The following is a 27,004-nucleotide window of genomic DNA, read 5'->3' as shown; positions in this document are numbered from 1 at the left end:
GCAAGGCTAACCCCGTCTCGATATCAATTTTTGAGCAGAATTAAAAAATTCTAAGGAAATAATGAAACCACAAGGCTAACCCCTTGCAGATTTTCTACTTTTCACCAAAAGAAAAAGTAATCAAAATGCAAATTTTGGCAATAATGAAAAGATTTTCTAAATACACATGCAAAGTGAAGCCCCTTACAGATTTTTTCTACAAATCAAGAATATTTGTGAAATAAAAGAAAAATGCAAGGCTAACTGCTTGCTAATTTTAATATTTCTGCAAACCAAGAATGTTTAAACATAGTGAAAAAGCATAGCTAAACACTTAGAGAGTTTAATTTTGCATGAAAAATTCTCAAAAAAACTAATACAAATGCAAGGCTAACCTTGCAGATTTTTTTTTTGGAACCCAAGAATTTTGAAAAGTTATTTCAAAATGGATAGCTAAACACTTGAATTTTATTTTTTCAACAAACCAAGAATTTTCGGTAAAATTAATTAAAATGAGGGTAACCCCCGCCAGTTTTTAATTTTCCAGAAAACTTTGAAATAAAAAAAAAGAATGAAAATGCAAGGCTAACCCCTTGCTAAAATGATGTTTCCAAAAATATGTAAAATGCCAGGCTAATTCATCCATGCAGATTTTAATTATCCTACAAACCAAGATTTTTGTAATCTTGATGGAAATGCAAGGGAATTTACTTTTTCCCCAAATCCAGAATTTGGTAAAATCAATAAAATACCAGACAAACTTTCAATGTTTCAGGAAAAACAAATTTCTCAAGAGCAATTAAAATGCAAGACTAACCCGTCAGATTTAAATTTTTTCATCCAAAATGAAAAAAGTCCCCAAAATTGAAAAGTTTGTGGTTTAAATATTGCTGGAAGTTAAGTAGCTGTCAAAAAAAATTGAAAGACAAGTGACGCATTAACCACTCGGAAAACTCCCAGAATTCTACCCTTTTTTACTGGCCAATCCACCGAATTCAGTGCCCCAGCATATAAGTGCAATACAGATACAAAGGAATTCCCTGATAAACTGACATAAATATAAAACACCTTCAGAGTGACATGAGAAACCTTGTTTTCAAAATACATGTATCACTTTTATTGCTTATTGACACAAGGCTTGATACACCTGCATAGATAATTAATAGAAATTTATCATGAAAGTTTTCTAAGGCAACAGCGGTGCAGAAAGGTTGTCATATATTCTCATGATAAATGCCAATTCAAGATATACATGTACCCTAATTCTGAGGACAGGAATATACAGGTTGATCACGCCAGTCAACAAATTGTAACAAGAATCCAGGAGAAATGTTGGAAAAGTGTATTACTTCATAAATGGAATTGCATGTAAAGGCTGGGAATATTACAAAAGTAAAAATCTGGAATGACATCGGAAGATTTCTTTTTCAGAATACCAGGACAGCCATGCAAACGACAAAGTTTTGGCAACCTTAGATGTACATGTACATTTCTGGCAATAACATTGGAATTATTCATAATTCTGTGCTGCTTGGCCAATGGTGGAAAGTCCAAGGAAGCATAAGAAGACTGCCTTTCCTATATCAAAGCTATGTAATTGGCCCAACAAGTAAACTCACTAAAACCTGTCTGGACTTGTGTATTGGTCACACAAACAGTGCAAAACACAGTACAGCATTCACAAATCATGGAATGCAGTTCGTGACATACAGCCCATCATTTTTCCAACCTGTTCTCACCTTGACTGAATCAAAACTCTATGCCCTTTAATGCAAGGTGTGTTTTTACTCAGTGCAATGTTCATCAACATGTTCAGACATAACTCCAATCGTCTCAGTAAGTTCACAGCATGCATGGCAATGAAAATGGATCTCAGAAAAAATTACCTGTCAAAATATACTTTAAAAGATAATCAAATGAAAAATTACTGTGCCTTCGAATTGTTCATACAAATGTGACAGACAGTTTCTTTTAACAAATTACTGGAAGATCTGATTAATGTTTAACACAAGGACACCTGATGTAAAGCAAAAATTTCCATAAACCACCTATACATATTTACATCAATTTTTCTATACTGAGCATGAATTAACTGTTCCCTCCAAAAGAAGCAAAAATCCTTGAATCTGGGCATTACAAAGAATCAATTTATCAAAAATACAATCTTAGGAAGAAACAAATGAACAAGTTCATTCCTAAATTGGAGATGTTGTGGAATTCGTTTCTCTTTCTTGGAATGTAAATAAAGACAAGATTCACAAATCGAAGTACCCTATAAACAAGGATACCATACAAGCTTTACACAAGCAGAAATCTTTAACTTTCAATCTCCAAAAGATAGCTCCAAAATGCTTGTTAACTTATGACTATCATTCAATTTTAAGAGAAAGCTTCTTGTAATACTTTGATCCCAAGGATTTTTTTTCAATTCTTAATTTTTTTTCTCCACACAACACCTACATGTACCACAGAAAATTCAAAATACTAATATCATAACAATATTGCAATAGATCTTACCACTCTCACTGATTTGAAATCAAGGTGTAGATTTTTCTTATTCAAATCCCATTTGCCCAAGAAAAGGGGAAATAATTACTGTACGCTTGGATGAAAATAAATGGAACTTGTGGCAGACAGGCCTCATTGGAATCTCACAAAGAAGCCTACTTTGTTATCTGAAGAACAGACAAGCTTATTATTCCTGATCAACCCATCTGGTATTCGGTATCAATATTATTTAGTTTAAAAACAAAAATCTAACTGTCCTCATTGCTTTGCCAAAATAAAAGCCCTTGTCAAGTACACAAACATAATTGTTACATTCACAAATGTACATACCACGCATTATGTGACTTCTGTTAAGATTATAAATGCACTCAACTTTCCAATTTTAACCACTGTTTTTTTTTAACAGAGGCATTCCGTAACAAAAACCCCAAGTGACTATGATATCACATCTGATGTCTTCACAATTATGAAAAAATATATATTTTTGCTCTATTTTGAAACTTCTGCAAAGTTATAAAATGACTATTATTTTACTTGAAGGCTTATTTCATTTGGCATCAGATGCATCTGAAACCAACATCCCTGAACTGTAACAAGATGTCAGTTTTCAGCACTATCAGTAACACAAAGCAAAGATGGAAGACAAGTTTCCATGGAAACATGCAATGGTGCTTGCATCACTTGCTACAGATTTTATGATAGCATGATACTTTTCCCTTTGCATAAAGCAAGCCTTAATGTTCCAGCATTTACATCTATACATATTTTATTAAACATATGTTGCGATATTAAATCAACGACACTGTCCTCTACCAAGCCACCTGGGTATGTTTCAAAATTTGACATTTTTGGTTTGAAATGGCAAAACTGTATCTAATCTTAAAACTTCACTTGACACTTCATATACTACCGAGTAATTTCTCTGCAAACCTGTGCAAATTCACAATAAATCAAACTTATTCCCAGGGTAAAAAAATCAATTAACAACACTCCTTCAAATACACAAAACCTATTGCCATCCAATAGTTTACTCAGATTATCCAGACAATGACAGCAGCGGAATTGCACAGAGTGAGAAATGCATTTTGTGTATGAAGGAAGGCAGAATTATTGATTGGTGTCATGCTGAATATGGTTAGGGTATGATTAACAGAACAACAGTGCTATATAAGCAGACACTTGCTGTTACAGTACCACCTGTAGGTGTGGTATGGTCTAAACAGTGTCATGGACGGCTAATTACTAAAACTAATGTGTCTGGGACATTATCCGACACATGTAAGACTAAATAGCCATCTATGCTAGTCTCATTTCAAGCCATATTAAACAATGGTTATTAATGAAAACCTCCCATGGGATATTCCTTACATAAGGCATTTGAGTTCAATTTAAACAAAATGACAAGTTACAATAGAATCTTAAGGAAAATCAGCACATGTGATTGACTTTTCTTCTTTCCCTTGATTCCCATTTGGTCCATGAGCATAACATGGTACCAAACAGCCACTCTACCATGATACTGTAGGTCTTTCTCTCATATTCAAGCCTGTGATGTCTTGGTGATTTCAGAAAGCTTGCTACAAGTCTGACAAATTACTGCAAAGCCCGGTATGAACTCCATGGAGCTGAAGATGGCTTTTGCATGTACTGATCTGTACATGTAAGTGTCAATTAAATTAAACACAATGTACGGTGTCCGCAGCAACTCAAAGGAAAACATGTTTTCTCTGATTTTATCTGTTCAAATACCAAGAAAAAAAGCCCTTTTTAGCTTGTTATGGTTGAGCTCTGAAGACAAATGACACAGCGTTCGATTTGGATGCTTCCATATTTATGAATTGCTCTTTAACTCTGTGGTCCACAGATTTTTTTACCTTGAGGAAGGGTCGGTTGGTTGTGGAAAATAAAAGGATACCAAAAAAAACAAAAGATCACTTGCTTGTCCCCAGGAAATTCTTAAGATTATCTTTTTTTTCCTCAGTAGGAAATTCCATGCAGGATTTGTGGCATGTAAAAAATTTTTTCCTCAGTTGGACACCAGACAGGGTCTGCAGTATAAAAAAGTGTTTGTTTTTCCTTGGTCTGTGCCACTAATAAGGGTCAGTCGGAAATGAGAACTATAGAATTAATTATGGACGCCCTTATTTTCATTTCAATGTGCACACCCTCAAAGCATACTTGCAGATTTATAACTGAGAGAATAGCACCTGAGTGTGGCCAAGTGCTACAGTAATCACCTGAGTATCTTTCAACAAAATATGCTTTGCATCACCACCAATAAGGGCCTACAAATATGAAGACAAACAGAGAGACCAAAGAGGAATGTCAAGTTGTTAGGTTAGGACTGGAAGACTTGTAAAAACCATTCAAGAAAGATGGATTCATCCCACGACAGATATGCTACTTATAGTTATCATATACATGTACATGTAAACTTCAATTTGGTAAGCTAGACTACACTATATACAAGAAAAATAGCACCACTTATTGGTATGCACAAATAGCATGCAAAGATGCACCACCCAAAAAATAGTAAGTTTGATCAATAAAATCTGATCACTTCAAATGTCGGAAGAAAATGTATTATCACATTGATACAAGTGGATTACTGTTTGTTCAGGAAGAATGAAATTAACAAGGCACCAATGAGCATTAATACAAGTATCTACATTTTTAACATGAATAGATATTTTCTGAAATCATTTTTTGCATAATTTCTGATAACTCTATGCCTGTGCATGTATCTGCATCACCTCCAGACAAGTTGTTTAATTTGCAATTCATTCTTGGCAAAAGACTGTGTTCAAGAACACATATTCTGAAGATATGCAGTTTGACAAGAAGATTTGGATTTGAAAATGATGGAAGATGTTTTGTTTGCATGTTTCCCACAAGAAACATAAATTTCAGCATGTTTGGTAGTAATATGTCAAGTCCTATCTAGCCCCATTTTTGTTGGAGCAACAAGTTTGTATTTGTTTATCGAAAGCCAGCAAATGTGACATATTTAAACTACTGTTTTGTTGGGTAGATCTGAGTTTATTTCACACCCAGAAGCTTAGCAGCAGAATCTGCAGAATCCAACATCTGATCCAGAACTGAGGAATCTTGTATCCCTAACAGATTCTGAATCATGTCTGAGTTGTCAGTTTGTCCTGACACAAAGACATCTCGCCCACGGCCAGTGGGGCTGATTATGGAGCAGTCTCGTTGATCAGCGGCAGGGTAGAGGTCATCTGAGGGTGCAATACCAGAATCCTGATCCCACGTTGCTTCAAGTACCGCATCCGCAATGCCACTATTGCTCTCCTCTGGGTCAGAGTTTAAAATGCTGTCATCTAAGTCCACGTCTTGGCCTTCTGTGAAGTCGTCACCATCCAGGTCTAAATCTTCTCCTCCTAGTTCATCCACATTCTCGTCATCTCCATTCTTCTCAAATTCATCTTCCATTTCTACTACATTCTCTCCAACAGTCTTCCTTTCTGCTCTTGTGACTGCAGAACTTGCATCAGAGGAACTGACATTTGGAACAGATTTAGTATGCGGAGTGCTGAGACGATGCGACTGTGAACAGGTATCTGCAGCAGCTTCCTGGTTCTCCTTGGCCACTTTCTGAGTCTGGGATGGAACACTGGAAGTTGTCTCAGCTCGTTGCTTCTCAATGAGAGTCACTGTCTCCTCTTTGCTCTTGCCGTGAAGTTTAAGCATGTGGCGCTGACAGTTGAACTTGGTGGTAAAACTGGCAGAACATTCGGCGCATCTGAATGGGTGCTCCAAGGTGTGGACACGGTAATGACGCTTCAGAGTGGTGGCGCTCTTGAATCGTTTGCAGCACTGGCTACAACAATGGCGTGCATGCTTACGCTTGGACTTGCTTCTGATGGTAGGCTGTTTGATTGTCTCAACACTAATGTCTTCTGGATCTTCAGTGACACGGTCAATTTCATCAACTGCCAAGAGGTCGACAGCAGCTTTGCTACTGGATTCCTCATCTTCAGCTGAGTCACGACCATTAACCACTGACGAAGGGTGCTTTTTCTTCTTTTTCTTGAAAATAATAGGGAATGGTTTCCCCTTGAGGGATACATGATTTTTCTTGACATGGAGTTGAGATTTACCATTACTGCCATCACAGACAGAGGTAGAATTCTTCTTGACAAGGGCAAGTGGCTTGTCATCAATCGAAGAGTGCCTCCTCTTCAGAAATTGCTTGTGACCACTAAGTTTCAGGGAGGTGCCTGTCATACCAACTTTGGTCTTGAATTCAGAGCTCCCAAAAGAACGGGATAAGCTGAGCTTGTTTGCTCGTTTGGCAAGTGCACTTCTGATGATGGAAGCTGGCAGCTTCTTCACCTCATTCTTGTAGCATTCAGGGAAAGGTACACCAATATGTTTGATCTCGTAATGCTTCATTAGTTTGAGTTTTGTGGAGTAGGCGGTATCTACACATCCCTCTAGACAACTGAAAGGGTTTTCTGGAACTTTGGATCCAGGACTGACATTGAGACAGTGCCGTCGCACAATGTGGCGCTCACAGTTGGACTTTGTAGAGAAGCTGCTGTTACACTGAGGACATTGGAATGGCTTGAGGCCCGTGTGTGTCAGGATGTGACGACGCAAGGAGCTGATCCATGGAAACTTACGATTGCAGTATGGACACATCTCCTTGGAAGGAAGATTGGATCTATCTCGCTCTGGGGCCCGTTCCTTTGTCTTGCTTGGTTCTTGTCCACCAGCTACCTCAGAGGAGGATGCCAGAGACTCATCAATGATCAAGTCATACTCCTCCGCCAAGTCAATATCTTGCATTTCTGACTGCCATTCTTCTGTATCAGCAGCATCAGTAGGATTCTCTGGTTCAGGGAACTCGTCTTTGATAGACAGCTTGTCATCTTTGGCATATACCTCACTTTCGGACTCTTCCCCTTGCTTTGCCTGTCCTGCTGTTTGGGGAAAGCAAACTTGGAAGTTATTACTGCTGGCAGCAAGAATTTTGGAAACACTCGCCAGTTCTCCGCTTGCATCTGAACCAAAGCTACTGTCGGGGGATTGGAGTTGTGATGTCTGCTCATCCATAGCTGGCTGGTCAGCTGGGTCATCACTGATGTCACTGTCGTCCAGGGAGATTCGAACCCTCAGGCCTTGGCTGGAACGTGACATAAGTTTAAACTGCATTGGAGTGGCAATTTTGGGAATAAAGGACTGAGCTGGAGATTCACTTTTGGCCTCATCACCATGACGACGCTCAATGTGCTTGTCTAGACTATCCTTCATGGTAAATGCAGCCTTGCAGTAGTAGCAGCGATGGGGGCGCTCTGTGGTGTGGGCCCTGATGTGCTCCTTGAAGACAGAGCCGCGTTTGAAGGCCTGACTACAATGAGGACACACCAAGGCATCTAAGGTTTTGCTGTAAAACTTGTGGTAAACTCTTTTAAATCGCAGTCGGCCAAGGCTACTGTCTACTGGTGGCAGAAAGGAAGTCTTATCTTTGGGCAGACTCAGATCGATTGGAGCATCCAGGTCTATCAGATTGGGCAAGGTATAGGCACTAAGCCAAGATTGGTCACTCAGGTCACAATCAGACAACATCATTGAGGACTTCTTGCTGAAATCAATAGGCGACAGCTGTTCTCCGTTGCTGGCAAAGGAATTGGCCATTGTCTGGGTTATGTCCATCACTTCAGGCTGTTTGACCATCATGTAATTATCGACGTCCTCTTTGGTGATGTCCGGGTGGCATTTAATGATATGGCGCGCACAGTTATTCTTAGAGCTGAAGCCTGTTTGGCATTTGAGGCAAAAGAAAGGTTTGCTGGGTGTTCGCTGGTGGACCTTCAGGTGATTCTGCAGATCTCGGAAGAACCTGAATTCGCGGTTGCACAGCTTGCAAAAGGTGTCTGGTGCTCGGAACTTACTGGTGGAGGCCTCACCTACTGTACTGCCGGCGGAGTTGTGGATGATGCTCATTTCTATATCCAACTTGGATTCTTTGCCGTGCCGCTTCTTGATGTGACGCTCGCAGTTTGCCTTAGTGGTGAAAGGAAAATCACATATTTTGCAGGAGTAGGGTCGCTCACCACTGTGGGTCCTCATATGCCTGACCAAGGTGCTCTTATCAGCACTTGAGTAGTCGCACAAGAGGCACTTGAATGGTGTTAGTCCCATGTGAGTACGGAGATGTATCTTCAAGGCGCTGTACTGCAAGAAGCTTTCCTGACAGTACTTACACACGTATTTGCCAACCTTCTTGTTGCTCTTACCATCTTCAGAGGCTTCTTTGGTTTTCTCCAGCTCGGTTGGCTCAGACTCTATTGTGTTTTCAGATGTTGATTCCTCACTTGTGGTAGTTGCCTGCTCCATCTTACATTCATCCCTTGCTACCTCTGTTGGGAAGTGCATCTCTGTGGCGGTATCAGCTGATCGTGGTTCATGATCAGCCTGTCGGATGAGGGATTTATTCTGCCCAGGAAAGTGTGAGTGAGCAGGTGGAGGTCTACTGGCTGTAAAGATGCCAGCCTTGGTCTTAGATTTGGAAGCTGGTGTGGTAAAAGCGGAAGACAGTGTGGAGGCTTTTACTGGAGATTGCTTGGCCCCTCTGCTCAGATGCTTCAGCATCAACAGTGGGTTACTGGATGCTGACGTAGTCAATGTGAGAATTTTTCCAACATCAGCAAAGTCCCTATCAGTATGGTTCTGATCGTCAGACACCTGGTAAGATGGCTGGACTTTGTCCTTGGAAGATGCTTTCAGCTGTGCCAGAGATTCGCAATCGTTTGGAAAGAGAGCTGGCTTAGGAGAGGGGTTTGGTTTCAGGAATAATGTGGCCATAAACTGCTCCTGGGTGGGGAATTTTTCTCGCAGTTGGCTGTAGTAATCTTTGTTTTCCTTGGTTGAGTCATCATCATCTGTAAATGGGCTGTCCTCATTGCTTGGGCTCATGCTATTTTGAATGATGGCATTTTCCCTGGAATCAGCCTTTATAGAGTGATTTTTCTTTTTGTGAAGATCTAAAGCACTAGCACAAGGGAAAGCTTTGTTGCAGACTGCACAGATGAAACGGTGCACTAGGCTGCTACAGCGTCGGACATTTTGCTCACACCACTCCTGAGCGATAAGGGGAAACTTATCACAGGAGATATCGGCAATGTAGCCAAGATCTTGAAACCCAAGAGGCACATCAGCAGGAGTAGCAGCCTTGCTAGGACTGGACTTTTTGTGAGACATCAGCACATGCATGCGTAAACCCCTGTGATTCTTGAAGGTGGCCTCACACTGCTCACATTTGATGACTATATTTGGGTGGAGTTCCATATGAGTCTGAAGACCATAGTGGCATAGGAACGTCTTACTACAGATTGGGCAGGTCAACTCCTCCTCTTTCATCCGGATTTTTGTTGGACTCTCCTTACTCTCAAGGGCCATTCGCTTAGATGGGTAGAAATCGCCATCGGACTCCTCAGAGTTGAGAAGGCGCTTGGATGGGATACGTTTCCGTGGCCTACTGTATAGTGTCTCAGTGATATACTCACCATCTGCGGTATTCACTGCACTGTTGCTGGCACCCTTTTCATGGGTACGAATGTGGCGACGCATGTTGCCATTTGTCGTGAAGGACATTGGGCAAATAGGGCACTTGTGGGGTCGTTCGCCAGAGTGGATCAGCATGTGACGATCCAAGGAACTGGTAGAACTCAGCTTCTTGCCACACAGCTTGCAGGAGTGCATGGTTCCATCGCTGGTGACACTGTTATGCTCACGGAAGTGTACAGTGAGTTGGTGCTTGTCTTCAAATTCCTCTGCGCAGACAGGACAGGTCAGAGAGGTGTTACCTTCCTCCATTGGGCGCCGCCGTTTGAAGACATTCTGTAAAAACAATCAAAGCAATCCAGCAAGTCAAGACAACATGACAATTTTATTGCCTAGAGGGTGAAAGGATTTTTTACAAAAGATTTTGCAGTGTTTGTGAACAAACTACTGTAATTTCAATAAAAGAAAAACTTGTTACAGCGTTCTTAGAACTTGTTGAAAGATAATGTCATTCAAATGCTCAGCATGTACCATGCAAACCTGAGCCTGTTCATTCAATATCAAAGCGCCCTCGCTATACTACGGTAAGTACAATATGCCACAGTCATCTTCAGTACTTCTTCACAGAACCAACAATGGTATGGAAGTTTGCTCCTAAAGTGATTGATGTTGTCAAGTTTGTTTAAATAAAGAGTATACATGTACCTTGGAAAAAACTGCACAGGAGGTGAATGACTTTAAATGTGTTTCCGTGTTTTAAAGTGCCCCTTTCTTTTTATCATAAGGTACATGTAATGCAAAAATGTAACAACGTAAGTTTCTAAATGTTTAGCAACATGTATGGTTCAAGCAGTATTCAATCATCGGCTCGAAATGTTTTTCTAACCAGGCTATTGCCCTTCACTGATGAGATTAGCTTTAGTTTTCTGACTTGATCTTGACCATGTCCTCAGTATAAACAAAGATTGCAATACCATGATGATCTCCTCCAACCCTTCACTGGCATTAAGTGACAGGACCCAACAGACATGCGGTAAGCACTGAGGCCCGTTGCCAAGAGGGGGGGAGGGCTGAGGGAGCTGGGCCCCCATCAGTAAAACGTCTGAGCATAAAAATATATTGTGTTCTAGTGATGTGGCCCCCCAGCTGATACTATGCCCCCCCCCCATTAATGCCTGAATGTGGTGACAGGGCTCTGTGGACCAAGCGTTAAGCTCCACACTGGAGGTTACATTGTAAATACCTCCTCCAATACTCAGGTTTTAGTAAAAACCTTTACGAAAAAAAGGTATTTCAAAGTTGGAAAAAAGTACAGAATATACGAGGTACTAGTACATGTACATACATGAACATGTATGTACATGTACATGTAACATCATCGACTAGTTTGGGCAAACTCCATAACATCTTAGCAGACTAGTGTTTAGTGTATACGTAACTCAACTACAAAGCTTTACAACTTGTTTGATAATGCCATAATTTTCACTGTTCCTCACTAAAAATTAATCCTTGATCACACTTGTGCAATGTACCGGTACATGTAGGTCAAAGGTCACTTTCTTGAACTGAAGGACTACAATGGGCACCATCATAAGTAATTGACATTAGAAAGCTATCAATATATGATATGTCAGAGCACAGACATGAATCAGGGATGAACATGTCCGTTTGTGTTGCTTGTGACATAATCTTGCAGGTGTTATTTTCATACCCGGTTATTTGTTGTACATGTAGATTTCAGCTTTTTGGGGGGTTGGGTCTTTTTTTCCCAGAACAGAGTTGCCACAATTCTGGACTTCAATTTTGTAGGGGTAGCAGTAATTTGAGGAAATCTTCGAGTCCATAAACAGAAACATTTATGGCTCATAAAGCATGATATTTCCAAGGACTGTATTGTTGTCTTGGAGATTATGCATCTTCTTCAGCAGTATCTAAGTTATGGAATGGCTTGCCATCTGACGTATGTGTTGGTAAAACGAACACTCACCTGGTTTGTTCATGACTAAACTCATGAGTTCTTTTCAGAAAGACGTTTGGTGATGTGTCACTTCGCCCTACTTGGCTACAACCTAAGAACTGCGGCTGAGTGATGTGTCACTTTGTCCTACCTGGCTACAACCTGGGAACTGAGGCGGTTGGGTTGGAGCCCTTTTAATCATGTGTTTTTATTTCATTTATTGTACCGCAATTGTCATCATTTGAGGTCTGATTGTGCTTGTGTGTGGTACTGTGTGTATGTTTCAGTTGAGTAAAATTACCTTCGTGATAGCTACCTTTTCTACATAAACTTACATTTGATATAGTCAGTCGTACATCTATTCCTTTTTGTACATGTACTTGTAAGTTTATTTCTGTAATATTGATAGTGTGTATGATTAAGCGTGTCATGAAGTATTTGTGTTTAACTTTGAGGTCATTACTTCAAAGTTAAAAACAACAAGCTGACGCTGGAGAAAGTGCAATATGAATTCAATAAATTATTATTTATTATTAAGGGCTGTGAAAATATGTCTACAATCTGTTAAAATAAATATTACAACCTGCCACTAAATAAACAATTCAAGAATTATGTAGATGTACGGTAGGAAAACCACTTGATACGGGTACATGGATGGAGCACAGTACGATAATGATTTAACTTTGATATTCTTGTAAGCAATATTTTTCACAATAATTTGGCGAAGGAATTTTCCTAATCCATAGGGGATTGTATTTCTCAAGTTTAACCCTCCCTGTTATTCCTTTAAGCAGAGAAGTACTGCTAGATAAATCATAGTTTGGAACTCCATGAGGTTTAAGTTAACCACATGTACCCGGTAAGGTTCCTATTGTACTGTACCTTTTTCCAGGGAGGACTTGTTGATGCGTCATCGGAGTTTGATCCATCTGGCTGTTTGCTGAATTCCTTCCCTGCATCGCTGCCTTCAGCCATCATCATGGTTACAGTCTCCCCTGCTGTAGTTGAGCTTCTCTCTCCAAAAGGGCTGTCACTCTTCAGACCTGACTCACCCCCAACTTCCTCTGATGGGGCAAGGGGGGCACATCCCCAGTCAATGTTGCTGCTGCTGCTAGTAACCACCTCCCTTCTACCATGATGACGGGCTGGGTCTGTGCCATGACGCCGATGAGGCAAGTCTCTGTCCCTGCCATTACTGAAGGCCGCTGCTTGGTCACTGCTCGAGTTGCTGTCATCCTCTGATGATACAGGTTTTGCACAACCTGTCTCTGTCAGTTCCGGACAATTGGAGGTGGCAGTCCCTGTAACCAGATTCAGGGGCTGCATGTCTGAGTCAGCCATAGACGAGGGCCTCCTGGGTGCCTGGTGATTGGGAGCAGGGTCATCTTTGACTTGACCTTGTGCAGGGGTGCTCACCGGCATCAAAGGGTCATCTACCTCAGGTTCAAAGCTCCCGTTTGTCAGACTTGGAGTCACCTTCTCGGGCTCTGTGTCCATGAAAATTGCATCCTCCTCATCTGCTCCATCAGATATTTGACTGTCAATCGAGGCTCGCCCTGACCCCTTGGTTCTCTTTGTCACAGTCATCTTATTCTTGGCAGCCCCATCTGTTGACCTTCGCCGTTCACTGCGGAGCTCGGCTCCAATCATTTTGCTCTCCTCAGCAGCAGCTATCTTACCCAGTTTGTATCTCTGGGCAGCATTCTTACGCTGGGTGCGTCGAAGACCAGGCCTCTCCCCTTTAATTGGCGATCCATGGGGCCTGATCCCCTTTGTTTTAGGGCCCCTGTTCATTACATTGTGGTTACTAGCAATGCCGCCATTATTGCTGGTGCTGGAGCGTGTTTCTCTAACGCTGACTGCTGTGTCTTTGCGGTCCATTCCAGCTTCCTGGATGTCACCAATTTGCTCATCAGTCGAGGCCTTGTCTTCCTGTTCCCCGGCAGCCTCTTCAGTCAGATCTGCTCAGACAATGACATAAAATGAAAAGCCAAAATTTTAACTCCCAAGTCTATGAAGTGGGAAAAAAGTAATACCTGTGGCTGTAAATTAACAAACTGAGCTGCCAAAGCTACTTTTGAGTTGCAGTAAAACTTAAAAAGGACTGTTTATTCACCCAAATGATGTCTTCATTTGTGAGAATGTGAAGTGATATAAACAAGCCAAAAAATCTCTCCACCACATACAAAAATATTTAGGAACAAAATGTCAATGTACACTAGAGTTATTATGCAGAAAGTGAATAGTTAAATGTAGGCTCTCCTTTAGGATAAAAAAATTTGCTTTCAGTTAATTCACAACACATTACAACATTCATTAACACACAAATACACAGACACAAAGGGGGCGAGGGCCTGACCAAAAAAGTGCAAAGAGCTGAATGCTGTAATCCATTAGAAGCTATTCTGTAATGTACTCTTACTCCCCCAGTGGAGTGGCATCTCCAAAGTGAAATGAAACAGAAAAGTTGGTTTGAAAGGCCATATTAGCTCCCAAAGCATACATGTACCAGCATGTCTGCATGCTATTTGTGATAAAGGATTAAGGAAATGATCAAAGAAACTTGTCCATGTAACTTGTGAAAGAAAGAGAAAGATTTTAAAAGCATTTGGGGAAATGAAACTCTAAGCACAGAGTTTTTCTAAAACTCTGGAGTTGTTGTCAGTAAGGAAGTAACAGGTCTCAACAAGCATCCCTTCACTGTACCATTAATAAGAAACACTGAAGGGACGGCCCACCCCAGCAAAGCTCAAATGATGAAGTAGTTGACAATTGACCTGCCAGAAGTCACAACTAGTGCACAACTCACACCAACTATGAAAATTCCTCAAACAGAGAGCAACTGATGTATGCATAGATGATGCTGATACTCTGGTGGCAGATGACAAAAACATGCTACCATTCTCTTTGAATTCTCTGACCATTTCTACTCATGTCTTAATTGGATTTGTCTTAAATTTCAGTCACATGGACAGTTGTATGACTTTGTCACATCAAATGACTATGTGTACGGTTAATAATTTTCAGGAAAAGTTGTAAAAGCAGCAGTATGTAAAAATAAGTACTAAGATATATGGCAAATGTTATACTGTAAACATGTCACTCATTCTAAAAAGTGATTTAATGCCGAACCTTAACCTTGCAGTATATTTGTTTAATTTATTTCTGATAAACAAGATAACATGTAAAACAGAGCAGCATGATTTAGAATAAAGAGTCAGACATTAACAAGACATACCTGTATTTCATTCTGAAATTTCTTTAAAGTTTTCAACCAGTACACTCTATCACAACAAGCATCACTGACTCACTAAAACAGTTTGCAAGACACCATGTCAAGTTATGAAAACTTGAAGTGGTCAAACAAAGTCTTGCAGCAAATTCTTCATCAAGGTTGCATCACTGCAAAACCCACCGCACTTTTTTCCCACAACATCTCCTACAATTATTCTTTGGGCAAAAAATCCTTGGATGCCCCAAACAAACATTGGTAAATACTGATTCATACTGTATCACATGTAAGATGAAACTAAAAAGACCAAAAGAATAATTACCTGTGATAACAATTCTTGGATAAGAACAAGGAAGTTGCTCATTATGTGATCTCTGGTTTGGAAACTGCAGGAAGGCAGTCCCTAGCATCACATACACATACGACACATAACTCACTCCCATACAACCAATGCCAACATCCAATGCATATGAAACAAGGCACAGGAAATACTGACTCTACCCGATCATCCTGCCACCATCATGTATCCATGGACCTTTTTTTGTTGTCTGGTGATAAAATATCCATCATCATCAGCATCCCTACTCCACTGAGATGGACTCTTCCATGAAGCCCAACATGAGGTCTACCTATGTGAAGAAGGGACAAAAAATCTCTCCCTAAATAAACATGGATTCAACTGGCTGTGTCAGATACTGAAACTAGACCACCGTTGGTTGCAAAGTCATGGGTGAGCTTACAGCTTAGCTGAGCACACACAGCAACCACTGGAGATGAACTCCGCACAGAAAAATGATATGATTCATCGGGGCCAAACTTTGTTTTTGGAAGATACCACTTGTTGGAGCTGTAGGGGTGTTGGCAACATCCGGAGAGCTCAAGGGAGACTGTGTGTGTGTGTGTGTGCGTGGGGGGGGGGACAGAGATGCATGTATACATGCTGCATAGTGTGTTATTGCACTGCTGAATGACCTCATCCATGCAGTGTAGTCTAGCGCTTGATCCTACAGTGGAAGATGACCCTGAAGTTCTTTGTTGGCTTTCTGCTTGCGTCACCTGTATGATGGGGCTCACATACAGGTAGAAAAACCACAGCAGGAGAGTTTGTGAAGTCCTTGGTGTAATAGGATACAATCTCACTGTGCAGCATTGCTGTGGTTTCAGCAATGAAGGACAGCTCTGTGCATCCATGGAGGGGTACACGAGAAGGGCACTTCATTATAAGCCTGGCCCAGTATTCACACAAGGGTTGAGGCCAAGGTTGGAGGAAGCTGGGCATCAATGACCAAGACAGAACAAAAGGTTAAGCTGGAGACAAGAACTTACGGGGAAGAATAGTGTGGATCACAAAACCCTGAACTCATGATGACACGGAAAATGTACTCCAAATAACTGATTCTTTGGTTCTTGAAAAGATAAAAGGTTCAAGAATTTGAACAGTCAGTCTCTAAAGCTAACAATTGATAACTAAAGATGGGGAATTACAAGAAGACAGAAAAAACTTCAAAACTCTAGTTGATTCCTGGTGGGGAACAACCCAACAGAGGGAAATTCCACAGATTTTGTTGTCCCAAGGAAAAAGTTCTTCAAAAGTATTATGTTTAAGTATGGAAATAAACAAAAGACTAATACTTTTGTTTACCTAAACAGGTTCAACAAACAATGTTCTTACCCTACTATTCTAGTCAAGCAAGCACTGTCAATCTACATGTACCCGGTATATGAGATTACGAGTAACACTAACTGGATTGTACTAAGCATGCATTGACTCATTTGCACCCATGCCATAAAGTCAATGAGTGAAACAACATGATTAGGAACATGGCCATATGTCTTCAAATACAATGCCCATTAAATGGAAATTAATGGGATATCAACCACAACACCATGATGAACGACGAAATCCTAGTTTGGTATTTAGTGTTAGATTCAACTCCTTTCACAAGTAACCGGTGTTAAGCACAGGGTTGATGAATCACTGACCAAAGTGACCATCCTCCATGAGCAACCAGACATGCACTAACATGGCAAAGCAGGTTACCAACCAACCACCACCCGTATCCTGTATGACCTAACCTTGACTTTTTCACACTGTGAGGATTACTTCTTGTAAAAAAATACATGCAGATGGAGAAGTAAGGAAGTCAGGAGTTTTTGTAACTCATGGTGTGCATACATGCTGATGTCACATGTACACGCACATGTTACTGTTCAGTAAAACTTTGTTCCATGAACTTAAAATTTGAAATACACCAAAATGAAGAACCAAAGCACTACACCTGATGATTACATTAAGCAAGACTGATATTCATTTCATTTTTGATAATACCCCTGGTGCATTCACTGTATCGGTACCTTTACTTTTATCCCCTGTACTATTAAGTGATTCTGTTTATCCAAGTACATGTCGTACATTTACCTTTGGATGGCTCATAATGCCACATCATTATATCCATGAGACAAATAGATCTTGTTTTCAGAGAAACAAATAATTGACAACAAGAAAAAATTCTAAGAAACATACTGCCTTTATGATATTCGCCGTTCGGTGAGCCTGATATGATCCTTTGAACTTTACACAGCTCAATCCTTCACAAAGCCAGCATAAAGTAATGCACTGCTTGCCATGTCTATTGATAAACAATACATACCCAGCATACCAAACTTAGAAGACGTCCCAATATCAATGGAGAAACAATGAACTTATCCGGAGTAACAATGAAGCAGTATTTCCTTCTCCCTTGACTGTTATGGCAAGTGTATGAGGATGCAGATGCAAGATTTAGGATCTTTTTAGGTTGTACACATGGTTTTACTTTTAGAAAAGGAACAAATTCCAAGTCTATAGTGTATCTGAGGCTTTTGTCAACAGATGCCATGAACATGTTGGAAACTCAAGTTTACATTTTGCTGTGATCTATTCACACAGCAGATTTCACGCAAGATGTTTAAGCAAGTATTATTTGTAATGGGAAATCAACAATATGTTCCATGTATGTTTGACAGGTAATAAAAGGTACACGAGTACATGAACATCAGAGAATCTAAATCCTTTGATATGTGGGTGTAATCAGGACGCATTCTTGACAGCAACGTTCCTGTCATGATAACTGCATAAAATTCCATTTCAATTTAAGAGAAAACAACAAGTGATGTCACATAAAAAGACCTTTTCTTTTCTTGGGGGGGGGTTGTTTTCAGGAGAAAAAAAGGAGATAGAGAAACTGAAAGTTATTTTAAATAAAAACAGAATTCCTCCAGGATAATGTCTCCCAGAAAGAACGTTTCTTAATTTTGTTGGAAGTTGAAATTCTACACCTCAGGTTGACACTTCCTTTAGGACAACATTTTTGAGAATCAATTTCCACTGCAAGTACGCACTCATAATTGTTCACATATTTTACTGGCATTTTGCCCAAATTTCTTTCTCGTCTTGCATCATATGGTGTCATTAAAATACATGTGCCTAGAGAAGAGACGTTAATAAGTGACGGAGGCAGTCTCTTTGATGCAGTGCATACACAGCCCTACCAGTATCTATCTGGAAATGTATTTTGATGAGGCAAGTCATAATTGTCTTGGCAGCATCTGTCTAATGTTGATGCTGGTGCTGTATATCACAGCCCTGTGTATTCATTGAGTAACTTGCCTCCATTTCTCCAGGTTAAAGTGTAAATGTTCAACGTATATACACCAAGGACTGCGTATATACCTAGCTGACCCAAATACAATAATGCCCATATACTAGTGCATGTAGATGAGCAGATGACATGGCTGGGACAGTTGCAGGTGAATTTCACCTGTGGTTTCATCCTCTGTTCCCCATCAAGTCAAAATCATGTGTGCTTTGAGATATATAAAGAGAACTTTAATCAATCACAGGCTCAGAGTGGGGGTCTTTTAAAGCAAACTTTACCACATCCCGCTCCCCTGCTCCCTCTAAAAAAGTAAACACTGAGTAGGTCAGGTGTCTGAGTGACCCGCAGCCACATACATGTACACTGTAATCTTCACTCTATGGGTTTCAATACAACTGTTAATGATGTGAGCCAAAACTGGACACAAAACCTTAGGATGCTTATTCCATTTGTGTTCCAGTGAAAAATGTGCCATGTTTACTTCTTCCTTTGTCCAAACAGAAGACACCAGCATTCCTAGATGACACCAGCAGGGACCAATTTATTGCAGCCAAACATAGGCCTCATCTTGATCACTTGGCAGCAGCTTGAAATTACACACAACTCCACAGGGAACTGGGAGCGGCCACTGCAACAGTCTGAGTGCAGTTTTTAATCATATAGCCAAGTGATTCAGACAGCCATGAAATTTGCTCAGCACAGACAAATTTGCTACATGTATTTACAAACCAGTAACCAGCCAAAATGTTATTTGATGTTTACAATCAGTGGCTGGTTTCTGGCTGTTTTTTTTTCTGTTTTGAATCTGCTCAGTATCAATCAACTGGTTACAGCATCTCCAATGGCTTTGATGCTCTCTGAATGTTGCAGTTAGAAATCACCAGACTATATCCTTTCAAGTTATCAAACTTGGGAGACCTTACCTCCGTGTTCATCTCACACTTGATGCCATACCCCAGCACTTGTTACACAAGACCTACAAATCGTCGTGAGCCTGGCAGAAGGGCATAAGTACTTAGGCCCTTTTGCTGGGAAGCATGATCACTGCAAAACAATGTTTACCAGCAAAACGACGTATATATGCAAGTCCTTGATTTGGGAATTTTGTTTCTTACAAGACATGTGTGTTTCTTACGCCCTTTTGCCGGGGAACATTTTTTCTGCTGTGATCAAGTTTCCAGGCAAGAGGGTGTAAGCGCACTTACGCCCTTCTGCCGGGCACCCGACGATATATTTTCCCTACACCATGACTTGATCTTGAATTCAACCAGCACATACTGTACTTCCTCTTTGGGAACTCATCCTGTATTTTTGTGTATTTCCGTGTAATGTTTTAGTGATAAAAATGGAATTACATTCAGCAAAACTAAACTGGATGTGAAAGTAACAGAGTTGGGGATGACATCCTGCATACAGGTTTTCTAAGAAACAAAATGGTTCCAAGTACATTGTTAGAACAGAGTAAAAGTAAAACTCTCATGCACCAATTCATCATTTCTATCATTTTCCACCCTGGAACTTCTTTCTCTTAAAAAAATATTTTCTAGTTACATTTCTGGATAAAAAAGTCCAAATATACAAGTATGTAATGATAAAACAATGCAACCAGCAGCTCCATGAAACGGACCCACAATATGAATGTATGCAAAAAAAGAAACACGGGACATCAATCCCCCATAAAATGGATAACAAACTTGAGTGCCAAGTATCAGTATCTTGTGTACATGAATTTTGAACCTGTTATCCTTTAAAGAACTCGTCTCTAAATCCCCCCATGTGTGTCCTACATTACATCTACTCAGGAGGATGACTGGGATGTACTCATTTGGAGTTGAGAGGAAGGTAAGGGGGGTTATTAGGGTGTAAGGCCACCATCACAGGAAATGCCCTTACTCCAAAGAACCCAGTGGGAAACATGGCATCCTGCCTTGCTTGCAGTAGGCCAGAGATAAACTTGTCTATGGCGATACAGGCCTACATGTACATGTAACATCAGAGAGTCTGCCAGCTTCTCCAGTCTGCTCACCCAGAATAAATCACTGTCAAGACTTAAATGGGAAGTTTATGTTGACGGGGTTGTGTATTCAATTCATTCATAATTTTAACAACTAATATCAAGTATTTTCCCCAAACCTTCTCCTTCTTTATGCCAACAAAATATTTCCCTATTCAGTATCATCACAACTAAAAGTCAATTCATTTTATTCAGAATAAGGCATTACATTTTTTATATACATGTACTTATTTCACTCATGGAATCTTAATCTTTATAAATAACTGATAACGTAGAACCTAAGCGAAGGGCAATCCTATCTTATTAAGTACATAGTTCTTGTGCTTACAGGATGCTGGAGACCATATGCAAACTACATGTATTTCCTTGTGGTGTGACGGAACAGGGTGAGGTAGTAGCAGGCTTTTGTCAAGAAGTCTTTTCAACTGGTGTAAGGGAATAGTTTAGGAAATGGGCATAAATTGCTTTTTCTGCGGAAATCATTCCCTAATGGATAGTGTCATTTTCTTGCCACTACAAGTTTCTGCAAACAACGTAATAATCATGTCTAGATCTTTGAATTACCATACAACCCTAACAATCAACAAGATCCAAAAATGGATTACTCTATGCACAGAAGATCAGTTACTGATTCAATACAAAGTTTTACGATTTTACAAAAGTAAGGTGGTACACACTGTGCTAAGTAGGGGCAGTTGGAGACTACTGATGTTAATCCATGATACATTTCTTGGTTATTCACTGAGAACAAGTGAGCCAAGACTTTTTCAAGAGAAACCAACTGTTCCCGTTTGATGGATTGGGCTCAATGGACTATTTGGGGATTTGCCCAGGTTTCACAACTTGTTTGACCTCTGCTCTATTTGAAAGCACCACACCCAAAGAAAATCAAAACAACTCACAAGGTATCACCTAAGGCACCCTAACCCTCCCCCCCAAAAAAGCTTCTTCCTTCAAATCCTCTTACAAACCAACATCACTATCTGCTTCAATCCATCTCCATCTAAAATTAATTAGCTCAAATCACATCATGCATATCGGCTATTTCCTATTTCCATTCCAAGCCACCTTATCATACCAGGGACAGTGCAAAACATAGCTACACAGAATGGAGGTGTTTTCACTGTCACAGCCCTATGGATCAGGGACAAGTCAAGCGTAGATGGAATACAGGGCCCATAACAAAGATAACTTGTTTGCACAATACACCTGCTGGCCACCACAGGCTCCTCTAGATACTGAACTTTGGATGGCTTATGTTTTTGTACCCCTGGGTGACAACTCCTCTTTTTGAGGTCTCCATTGCAGAGACCGGGACACTGCGTGTCTCATATCTGCAGCAATGCCTCGAAACAGCCAGGTTAACGGGCAGACAATCAGCATCCAGGGATGAATCATACTTGAATCATAGAGAAGCATGATAATCTAACTCTGGAGGATTTAGGAAGCACTGCATACACGTACAACGCATCCTACTTTTTTTCTTGAAGGGAGACGGAGGGGAACCTATATCTTTACTGTAGCGGCATCAATTGAAGCTGACTCAACCAAGTTAACAGTAAAACAAAACAATCTCCAATCTCTGGCATTTTCTACATGTAATTGCCTCAGTGAAAGATTTCAGTTCCATGCAAAATAATCTCGATGCTAAAATGCTCTCCTGAGCAGCGAGCAATCAGCCCTAAACAAATCCACCAGCCATATCTAAGGGACTTGCTAGCTGCCATGGCAACTTCACAGGACCCTTATTTCCTGCCTATTATTACTCATCACAAAAAGAAAAACATCAAGTTGATTGAGCGCTTCTACAATGAGGAGAGAAAGAACAACCACAAGGCAGACCAACTCAGCTTACTGTCAGATGACGGAATAAATTCTCCTCCCATCTTAGTGATGTCAACACGAGTGAAACACACATAAACATGTTGCAATGAGACACACTGCAAGTACAATGACCCAACACGTTTCTTTGCCGACTCTCAACACTGTGTCAAATCAAGGAAAACTTTCTTCAAATGAACACTGATGTTTTCCTTTCAAACAAGTACTCTCAAGAAAATCAAACAGACATTCAACAACAAAATAAAATGTCCCAACTGACTAATTAAAGGGTTTGAGGCTTTTACACCTGTGTTGATGACTTGTTTTCAAAATAAATTTAGAAAGTAAAATACTGAATCACACTGATTCATACATAAAATCAGAGGAAAACATGCCTCACCACACCCATGGTTCAAGGCTGCTAACAAGAAAAATTTGAATATTTACTTTGGAAGATCTTATCAACATACAAAATCACTCATACGTCCATCTTGAAAAACTCCGATTATGATTTATTCGACCCTCAATCTGAAAAACAACCCATATTAGCATTTTTTGCATCAGCCTCTCCATCTGTTCTGTACAAATAAACTACTTCCTCTTCAACACCAAAGAGCATGTGCGACACACAGATACCAGCAACTGGGATGTCCAGTCAACCATTACAGCCTCCATTTTCTGTCTCTTACTCTCTGAGCTCTCACTATTATATTTCTCTGTCTCCCAAAGCCCTCGTCTGTTTCAGCCATTGATGAAAAGAGACAGGCAAACAAGTCTCCTGATCTAAATCAATAACACAACCCAAAGGTTGCTCTACTCAACAAGGAGCAATGTGTGGGGAGAAAAAAATCAGCCTGGCTTGTATGACGAGCTATCTGAATGTGCGTTGGTGGGGTGTACCGGTACGTTGGTGTTTGCATGCTCCGATGCCTAGATAACAATGGGAGCAGGTCAAGGTGTGGAGCTGTGGAACTACTGAATTCTTTGCTCTGCCTCTGTCTGCTCGTTGGTTGGCTTATGTGTATGACAGGGCTAGCATTGCTCATGCCCCTTCTTTGGAATCAGCTCTGTGTTGTGTCCATGCACAGATGTTTTTGATGCTAGGCAGTATGCCCCACTGAATAACAATACAAACTGTTTGCCAGTTGCTGGATTGCTAGATATAAGGCTCACGACAGTGAGAAGCTCGCTGAGTTACACAGATGTTTGATGTGGTTATCACTCACACCATGGAAACAACATCTACTGCATTATTATTTGTGGATTATTCAATGCCACATCCTCTTCAAATCTTGCAAACACATTTTTTAATATGCAAACATGTTCATTCTTTTCTTGGAACAATAGCATCTGATTCCTCTCATCATTAAGAAAATTGTCTGGAGAGATTTCACTACAATAATTGACAACATCGCAGGTACATCTTGTTACATTTGTAAAAATGACCACGTATGCACTTTGCTGCTACTGTTTTTCAGGCTTCCCTCACTGTTCAAAAACTTTGTAAAATAACATCAAATTTACTGCACAACTCTTTTGCACAAATTAAATTCAAAATGGAATTTAAACAGTAAAAAAGCACACACATCATGACAAAAAGTACCATATGCCCGGTCTTAAAAGATTACTTAATGCATTACCATCAAGTAGAATAAATGTACATATTTATGAATTTATGTTGGCTTGTATATCATCAAAGAGAGACATTTTCACATCAGCCAAAGTAATTTACATCTCAAATATTCAATCCCTGAAGTCCCCGGTCAAAAGTCCCCTTTGCTCTGACAGGCTCATAACTGATGACAAAGCATAAACTACAGAGGGAAAAACTAGGCCAACTCCAAAAACAGATTCCTCTTATGGAAACACGAGGTCATCATTGGGTAACTCTCCAGAAGTTATAAAAACACATGCCAAAGAAAAGTTCTCATGAAAAAAATAACAAATGCAACAATACAGCCATTCCGAGTCGCAAATAAATTTATTTTTTTTTGGCCCCACCCAATTCTGTAATTTAAGAAATGCCTTAAAGGCCACGATGTCCCCGAACTCCTTGCCTCATCAACAAGTAATCGGAAATAAAAACCTTTTCATCGAAGGTCATGACTGACGCCGCGCCAATCCGCCAGGTAGAGTCTTCTCGGCCGGCAACTTGTTGCATGAGGCATTTACGAGTAAAAACTAAGAGCAACAATATCCATACGTAGTCACCGCTGATGAAGAGGTCAGATCACGGGCGGATGTCGTGCTCAACTAGCAAGCAGTATGCAGACACTGTACAGTACAAGGCAATAGCATCACCACACCATGTTGCACCATACGTGCAGGAAGTTAAGAGAAGACAAAATGACTGCCGCGTGGCAACGGCCCCGGCTAATGCACAGAAAAAAAAACTTGTACGCGGCTGGCCAGCCGACCTCACGCTGCCCGTCTCAACTTCGATAACTTTTATACCGTGACATTGGTGAGATGCCCTGTATAAAGTTTTCATTTCCCTGGACTCTTTGAATAATGAGAAACCTACTCCTCTCACATACTCGAAACCTGAATGCTTACCGATGATTCTGCTCGCAAGGAACAAGATGGAATTTGAGGTGAGAAGTTGTCCAACTGCCGTCCAATAAACCCTAGCTTATCAACATTTAATAACTGCATCCTCTCGCCAACAAAGACCCAGACACACCACGGCATTGAATCCACTCAGTGCACTGTGGTTGTTGCATACCGACATGCACGTCAATCCCACACACACATACACTCTCTTTATAATGTGGCCCGGAGCAACTCTTAATGCCAACGGAGCTAACAATCCAAACTTTGAACAGGATGTCGGCCATTTAAACTCTATCACTATCAGCTCAGACACTCGATTCCATCCCGGTTTTCAGAACCAGACACGAACGTGGCGTGCATCACTGATGGTCGAGATGCACCATTGTGGTGAAATTTGCAGAGAAATTCTTACCTGTTCTCCGGGCTGGCAGGGCCTGTTTACGGCGAGACATGATGATGCAGCCCAGTGCCTGGCTGGATGAGATGCGGGCCGGGCGACCTGTCTGGCTTACCGTGTGTGTATATAAGTGGATGGCTCAGTCACGCTCTGCTGTGCAACCTCATGAATAATGTATTCATTCACCACAGAGGATACGCTGGTGGGAGTCTCTCAGCCTTTTGAACTCCCCGGGACGACTTTTGCAGACAGGATCTTGTGTAGGCCTCAGTTTATCCCGGGCCCCTGCAGCAATGCATCATGCAGAGTGGCTGATTTATCATGCACAGAAGTTCAACCTGCCAGCCCTGCCAACGCATCAAGGCGGAAACGAGTGGAGAACGCATGCGCGGCTTTCGGGTATCCTCCCCTTAACCACCGCAACATCACATGACGACAACTTGTACTGTGTACTCCAGATAACCGGACCACAGTAAAGCTATAACTCGTTGCTGGAGGAGATTTTCAATGCAAGGTCGGCCAGCCTCGCACACAAGTAAGCTCGCCCTGCCTGGATGAATATACATCATGCATCATCATCATAATGCTACACACAGACCAGCCGGTCTAGAAGCACAGGAAGTGTCAATGGATGCCCCAGGAAACCTGCTGTGTGCTTTTATATCGGGATGATGCTGATTTCAGAAGCAGGATACAAATTACACTCCAGGCCAGGCCTTATCATTAAAAAGAGCAAAATATATGGACAACGACCGCACGATAGGACAAGACCTTTGAATATTATATTCCTAGGGATGAAGTGGTTAAGGCTTTATTTGTTTATGCGTGATAAACCCTGATGCACTGAGATGTGTGTAGTTGTTTCCTTTCAAAGTGTTTTTGGACTTGGGTCCGATATAAATCTGCCTCCACCTCATCGTCGTGATGGTGTGTTTAGGTATCAGAGTTCGGCACCACAGACATAGTTGTGGCGACATCGACATATTGGTTTGGCTGCACATTAGAACAAGTCACCAGAGCTGTAGTGGTGTTGAAGTCCGTGCTATTTTGTGAGTCTCGCATTCAACAGGTTAACACGCCTACGAATTCCCTTTCGATTCGCGCGTGCAATAGCATAACAATCCACAAGTACAAAAGATAAATCTTGCCAAGTGTATTTGTTCTCCAATTTTAGTTTAGAACCTCTGTTTAATAGGTCACTGCCGCCTTTCCCTATAGTTCCCGCATCTTAAATGAAAATACCCCGTGTCAACTTTATTTCTGCCCAAAGACTTAACTAAGTGTGTGGCCTATGAATCTCAGTAAAATAGTCGGTTTTTAACTTTTCCCTCCAGAGACAAACCAGCCACTAAACTAAAAACAAACAACCCCCCCCATG

At 40.9% G+C, this 27,004-nt stretch overlaps 1 protein-coding gene across 6 annotated transcripts; it reads right to left on the bottom strand.

The window, feature by feature from the left end:
* Nucleotides 1–1,069: 1,069 nt before the first annotated feature.
* rreb1 (ras responsive element binding protein 1) lies at nt 1,070–26,330 on the bottom strand. 6 transcript variants are annotated; one of them, XM_022226553.2, is made up of 3 exons: nt 25,642–26,330; nt 12,854–13,932; nt 1,070–10,350 (listed from the first exon to the last, which is right to left on the bottom strand). In XM_022226553.2, exons 1-3 carry the CDS (start codon nt 25,679–25,681, stop codon nt 5,527–5,529), a joined length of 5,943 nt encoding a protein of 1,980 aa, XP_022082245.2. In that variant the 5' UTR covers nt 25,682–26,330; the 3' UTR covers nt 1,070–5,526. The 6 variants fall into 6 exon arrangements, with proteins under 6 accessions (XP_022082245.2, XP_022082246.2, XP_022082247.2 ...); XM_022226554.2 differs by lacking the exon at nt 25,642–26,330 and adding an exon at nt 25,233–25,612; XM_022226555.2 differs by lacking the exon at nt 25,642–26,330 and adding an exon at nt 24,763–25,018.
* Between the last annotated feature and the right edge of the window lie 674 nt (nt 26,331–27,004).

The sequence above is a fragment of the Acanthaster planci genome, linkage group LG06, assembly GCF_054643075.1.
Source record: "Acanthaster planci isolate LZ-2023a linkage group LG06, COTS_SCS, whole genome shotgun sequence".
Lineage (NCBI taxonomy): Eukaryota > Metazoa > Echinodermata > Asteroidea > Valvatida > Acanthasteridae > Acanthaster > Acanthaster planci.
This window is presented reverse-complemented; position numbering and strand designations above follow the sequence as displayed.